The sequence below is a fragment of the Ruditapes philippinarum genome, unplaced genomic scaffold (assembly GCF_026571515.1).
Source record: "Ruditapes philippinarum isolate M1 unplaced genomic scaffold, ASM2657151v2 ctg11855_1_1_1_1, whole genome shotgun sequence".
Classification (NCBI taxonomy): domain Eukaryota; kingdom Metazoa; phylum Mollusca; class Bivalvia; order Venerida; family Veneridae; genus Ruditapes; species Ruditapes philippinarum.
The window spans coordinates 4,597-11,129 of NW_026859134.1; the positions used below are offsets into that span (position 1 = coordinate 4,597).

Sequence of the window (6,533 nt, forward strand, 5' to 3'; positions counted from 1 at the left end):
TGGATGGAATTGAATTTTATGATTCCTATAATAATCTGATGTTCAAACTACTGAACTAACCAGGGTGACTTAAATGAGCTAAGCAGAAAATAACCTTCATTTTGTGTTGTATTGTAGCTGGATACATATGAAAGAATTCATTGTCACAGTTTATATTCCAACATATGAAAGTGAGTGGCTTATAGCTATATTCAGCATCCTTAACTACTCAGCCATAAAAGACCATTCCCTTCATGTAAAAGGGGGCAAGAAAATGTAAAAAAAAAATTGGCATCCATTTAGTCCTATCAAGCTCTGCACTAGTAAATTTTCTATCTTGATGTCCCCTTAATTGATAATGAATAGTTCCAAAAATGAAGGCTGGACAAGTCCATTTAAGAAATGAAGCATGATTAGAGTTCAAGATAGGATAACTGTGTGTATACTCACCATGTACAATGACAGAATTCCCTGTAGTAATAACTGTTATACAGCATGAGGTATCAGCACAACCTGGGTATGTGTAGGAGAACTTAAAGTAACCACTATATCGCCATTCAACTGGTAACTGGGAAACACCTATCTTGTCTTGCTGAAAACAATACATGAATCTTGTTAACTAAATCTTTACTTTATTACATTATCTAATTGCCTTTGTTTAAAACTTTTACAGCATAGTTAATAAAATGCCAGTTTACAACGACACTGCTGTCAGATTCAAACTAAATCAGACCTTTCACTGCCAGAAAGTCAAGACAGTCAAGTAAGTTACCTTGATTATGAAACAATGCATGTGGAGCCACCTTGTGTCTACCTTCAAAATACAAGCTTGAAAATTGCTGTATAACATTAAAAGTAATGCTATGTTAAACAAAGACCTATAAAGTAACTTTAACTGAATTTAATGACTCTAGCATAATTTTGATATTACCTCAGTGTATACAATAAATCCAGTTTCCAGCATCAACACATGTAAAGCTATACAAAGAGATTCTGCCATGTCTCTAGGTTCTAGACATGTATATATTTCCTGTAACAAGGCTGGTACTGTCCCATTTACTGCTTCTCTACATAAAACAGGTTCACTCAAACACTGCTTCACAACTACATGATCTACTGTTTCTTCCTCAGTTTCCATGGCAACATCATAGCTTGCATCTGTTTCTGGTTCCATGGAACATTCAGCACTGGTACCTGGCTGTCCTGTATCTATAGGCATTGCTGACTGGGCATTATTTCCGCTAGATTTATTTTCATCAATCTTTTTCTCACCAAAGTTTATTATTTTTGATGCAGTTTCAACTGTATTGCCCTTAGCATCTGTTGCAGTGGCCTGAAATATAAGATCCTAATTAAATAATTTTACATACACATAGCTTAACTCCTGCCATAATAACAATATATATCTGTCTTTAATTGCTGGTAAAATGTTTAGTATAAAAGGATAGAATGAAGATTATTAATAACAGAGAAGTGTTAAAACAACAACAACATATGTTTTTCATCTTTGCTTTTTTAGCTCGACTATTCAATAGAATAAGTAGAGGGTACTAGTCACCTCAGCATTGCGTAACCACTTATGTTAGTTTTTGTAATATCTCAAATATTTTCAATGTCCATTGACATACGGCTTTGAAACTTTGCACACTTGTTTATCATCATGATCCCAACAATTAGACAAGAGGAGGTAACACTATCAAGCATTTTGACAGAATTATGGCCATTTTTCGACTTACAATTTACGTTAAAGTTTGTGTACCACCTCAAATAATTTCAAAATCCATCAGCATATGGCTTTGAAACTTTGCACTCTTTTTCACCATCATGCCCCCAACCTGTAGACAGGAGGAGGTAATGCTGTCAAGCATTTTGACAGAATTATGCCCCTGTTTTTTACTTTAAATTTATGTTGAAGTTTGCATACCATCTCAGATATTTTCATATTTCATTGACATCTTGCTTTGAAACAAGTTAAAATTTTATACACTTCTTTGTGAGTATAATAGGACTTTCTTCAAGGCCAGGCCTATACAACGGATATGTAATTGTTAGAATTGTTGAGTGTGCTGTCCTACCGACAGCTTGCTCTTGTTATTTAAATTATCACCAATGCTTCTATGCGCTACATTTCTAGCAAAGGCTTTAATCCCCTGTTAGACCCCAAATGTGAGGAAAATGTGCACCCTGACCAGGACTCAGACTCTTGGCATACCATACCATGGCAGAGATCTGCCGAGGACGCGATTTTGCGCCATTGGCGCTAAAAAAATGAGAATGGCGCAGGAAAATCGGCAGCAAAGGGCCATGGGCGCATCTAAAATCTGTGCCAGACTTATAAGAAAATAAAACTGTCCGTTGGGTAATTTAGTCATCCAGTCAAAACTGGTACTAACAGCAACATATTACCCATTCCCCTGTAATTACGCTTAGTGTCCAACTTTATTTGTCATCCAATGAAAACGCTGTATTTTAGTGTGTTAATTTTCATAGAAGAACAAAAGTCGATTCTATATCGAATTCGTTCATAGTCGACTTCTATTTTTCATAGTACTTCATAGAACCGCATAGTGACGTAATAAAGTGACTGATAATGAGGCCAAATAAAGCTTGACACTAAATATGTTAGTATTCATCCGTGCTGTTCTACAGAAATTAGAAACATTCTCCTGTCGCTATCGCTCCCGTCGAAGTTTCTAATTTCTGTAGAACATCACGGATGAACACTAACATATACATATTCTTGAGTTAATCCATTCCCCTATAGCTTTTGTCCATGTTATCTACTTACCGCATTTCTTCTTATAATCCCTTTCCCACACAGATACTCATTTCTACTACGTAAATTTAATCCAATAAAACAAACAAACAAATTATACAACTACTTAATATTTACAATGATTATCGATATCGATAACTGAAAAAAAAAGTGTTGGTATTTTAAGAAATGCTGTAAGTTACAGTATAATCTGACAGGTGTAAAACTTGATCACCCCTAAGGTCACTCAAGTTCATGTAAGCTTTGGCTGATTTAGTGTAAAAAAGATGTCTATTTCGTCATCAGAACATTTGACAGGGTGATTAACCAATCAGGGAAACATTGTGTGTGATTTTTTTCATGATCAAAAGGTCTGTCGGCAAGTGTCTTTGATGTATGCTGTCTACACAGAGGCATACAAGGGGCAATAAAATTCGTCAATATACAGTGGTCAGGGACATTTGGTGCAAAGTAGGAACAATTAAATGGATAATGCACATTATTAGACATTAGAAGTAAGAACCAGCAATTATGTAAATAAATTTGCATATCAAATTTTTGAGCAGCCATTTGAAAAAATATTTTGCCTGCAATTAATATTAGTTAGAAAGTTACCATGTAGACATAATTTTTTAATTATTCATAAGTGAACCACTTGTCATAAAATATGATGTAACTTTTATTACCAGGGAAATTCAATTATCTACAAACTTTTTAACAATTATTTAGGTCAATGTTTTCTTATTTTCCCAAGGCCCATACTTTGGTAAAAATGGCCCATCATTTTCAGACCAAGTGGGCCCAGGGCCCAGTACTTTCAAATTCTTGGCAGATCTCTGCATGGTTATAATGAGTGAACTATCTGGTGGCTTATAAACTATCTCCACTTATAAGTGAATATTTCAACACTGTGAAATTTAGAATGAAAGCCTAAGAAATGAATAACAAAATACTTGCAATGTGTGAACTAGCAGATCCAGTAATTTGATCCCCAACCTGTACAATGTAGATAAGATCTCCACTCACAATATCACAGTCTCCTTTCACTTTCAGTTGTCCATTAAGTGCATCTTTTTTGTTCAGACTTAAAAAGTACTCTCTGAAACAAATAGTTTGACAGTTCAAAGTAATGTAGAAATATTGGCCCTGGGAGACCAAATGACCAAACAGATATGTTATAATGTGACTATCAGATCAAAAGAATGCAATCTTTATCAGACTAGAAAAGTGTCTGAAAAACATGAATGCCCCTCTATATATGATAGGAAACAGAATAATATGAATAAAGATTTTAGTACAGGACAGACATGTCTCCGTCCCTGCAAGGGTTTTGACATTATTGGAAGATATATAGACAGCAAAATAGGTATATTTGCCCCTAAAAAAAGCTAATATTTTCCCCTGTAATGCCCTGTGCACTTTGTTTCCAAACCATTACTTACCATAACAGCATCTGACTTATTATATCAGCTAAAAGACAGAAAGCTGTCCCTGTAGCCTCTGCTATGTACCATGCATGTTAAATAGAATTGAAATTAAAATTTCAATAAAATGTGTTGGTAAATTCCATTCTCATTTGTTGGAATTTTATTTCCCCTTTTCTGATTTATTCCGCTATATTTTCTAGATATGTCCTAAAAACACAATTCTTTTTCACCCCTGTTAAAAATGGGATACATGTTTATAAGGGTTACAATGGTTACTTTAATATGGTTACACAATTTTTTAATAGAAGCCCCTTTGAATAAACAAGACCATTTCTCAAGCTAATAAACGCTTTTGGGGTACTGTCATGTACTGGTGTTTTGATTACAGATATATGTATTTTATTTTAGAAAAATTTTCACTCTGAGATTATATAAACAAATTTTTTTGTGAAATAAATAAATAAAAAAAAATTATTTACCAGAAATTTGTAACTTCAGGAAAATTAAATGTAAAAATCAATCTGTATCCCATTGTAACCTTGTGTAACCCTTGTATCCCATGTGATGAGGGGGTGAAAAAGAATTGTGTTTTTGTGCCATATATGCATATATATCATCACATGGGATACAAGGGTTACACAATGTTACAATAGGATACAGATTCTGAGATAGACTACAATGGACAAAATAATCCTGTAGGGACCCTATCCCTCTGTTTGACCCTTGTGGTATTGTATGACTGTATGACCAACAAAATTCATGCATAAAATATACATGTATTTTGGAAAAAAGAATATGCTTCTATTTAAACATTTTGTAACCATAAGTAACCAATGTAACCCTTGTATCCAATTCTTAACAGGGGTGAAAAAGAATTGTTTTTTTTTTTTGCCATATATGATATTTTCCCCTTCAGAAAGCCACAGATTGTTTTGAAAATTGAAAAAAAAAAAACTGGCAGCCAAATTTGAACTGGACCTATATTTTATCAAGTCACACCTGCATATAAAAGATATTATTACAACTCATTCAATGACTTATCTTATATTAATTTTCTAGTTATCAACCAGAATCAAAAGCTTGATTTTGATTTCTAGAAATTTATAGATCTAAAATTACTACTTAATTAGAAACTAAACAAAATATTTCTTTGATAGATTAATTCCAAAAATAAAAGTCTACTTTATATTTTATATTCACTTTAAATAATTACGGTCCAACTGTATGAAAGTTGGCAGATGAGAAAGTTGTCCGGATTATATGACTATCCGAATTTGAAGAACTTAAGAAAAACAAACTCCGTATACCCATATAAACAATCTTGAAATACGTTCAAAGCTCTCTCTGATAGATCATCTACAGTCAAATCTTCAGATATTTCATCACTAATATCGACGACTTTGCTAATTTTATCTAAACGCAAACGAAGTTTCATTTCTGATTTGGCAGCTCTAGAATCAACGATTTCCAGTCATTCAGCCTCAAGTCATTTCGACCCAAAAATACTGAGGGCGTTTCGGCTCTATATGACCCTTTACCAAATTAGCCCATTTTGAACTGATTCATAAAAGTATACGAACTTGTATCATACCAAAATTATATCGTTCAAGTCAGTAAAAAATGACTAAAAACTTTATTATTTTGCAGTATTTATTTCCTTTTCAAGCTAATTCATGACTCATTACACGTACATTTGTACTCTTTATTTGAAATGTAACACCTGAACTGTAAGTGAAATATGATCTTTACAGACGAACTTTTTTCTCACTTGGGTTGAGTCGTGTTTGTTGAATCTTTTCATGGAAAGACACTGCTGTGTCACATTGAAGGTTCCATGATAACCGCTGTATGAACACATCTGCTGATGTTTCGATCTAAATTCAAAATTTCTTTATTTTTGTATTTAAATGCATATATAGGCACTTGGTTTCGGGATAAAAAGCCTTTTAGAGGTTTGTAGAACTCAAATATAATTAAATGTAATGATTTTTTTAACGTAGATGTCTCTTTCCTAAAACCGTCATAAATTTAATTTTCCGATATTATATACTAAGTAATATCGGAAAAATGACGGTTTTAGAAAAAAGACATCTACGTTAAAAAAAATGTAACATTCAATTATATTTGAGTTCTACAAACCTATCAAAGGATTATTTTATCCCGAAACCAAGTGCCTATGTTTAAATGTTGAATTTTGCTTAAGCCGGTGTTAGGGGGCGTTGACGGTAACTTGCACTTTCCAATACCGTCCATGAACAGACTCGATCAAACCGAGCCTGCAACATTTTACAATTTTGCCGCGTTTGGCTTTCTTTATGGATTCTGTTTTTCTCTATTTTATTATTTATTTAACTTGAAACACCCAAACTTTA

General features: G+C 33.4%; 1 protein-coding gene across 1 annotated transcript; it reads right to left on the bottom strand.

Annotated features, from left to right (window-relative positions):
• Positions 1-208: 208 nt before the first annotated feature.
• LOC132755378 (F-box only protein 7-like) lies at positions 209-5,696 on the bottom strand. Its single transcript, XM_060746247.1, has 4 exons — positions 5,469-5,696; positions 3,692-3,833; positions 911-1,312; positions 209-571 (listed from the first exon to the last, which is right to left on the bottom strand). Exons 1-4 carry the CDS (start codon positions 5,594-5,596, stop codon positions 209-211), a joined length of 1,035 nt encoding a protein of 344 aa, XP_060602230.1. The 5' UTR covers positions 5,597-5,696.
• Between the last annotated feature and the right edge of the window lie 837 nt (positions 5,697-6,533).

What these genes read in the sequence shown, in the direction of transcription:
- LOC132755378 (XM_060746247.1), bottom strand. Translation starts at nt 5,596, where the DNA reads ATGAAACTTCGTTTGCGTTTAGATAAAATTAGCAAAGTCGTCGATATT. An exon ending in GATCTGCTAGTTCACACATT is followed by an intron (nt 1,313 to 3,691) that starts GCAAGTATTTTG and finishes CTTATATTTCAG; the next exon opens with GCCACTGCAACAGATGCTAA. An exon ending in GATTTATTGTATACACTGAG is followed by an intron (nt 572 to 910) that starts GTAATATCAAAA and finishes TATTGTTTTCAG; the next exon opens with CAAGACAAGATAGGTGTTTC.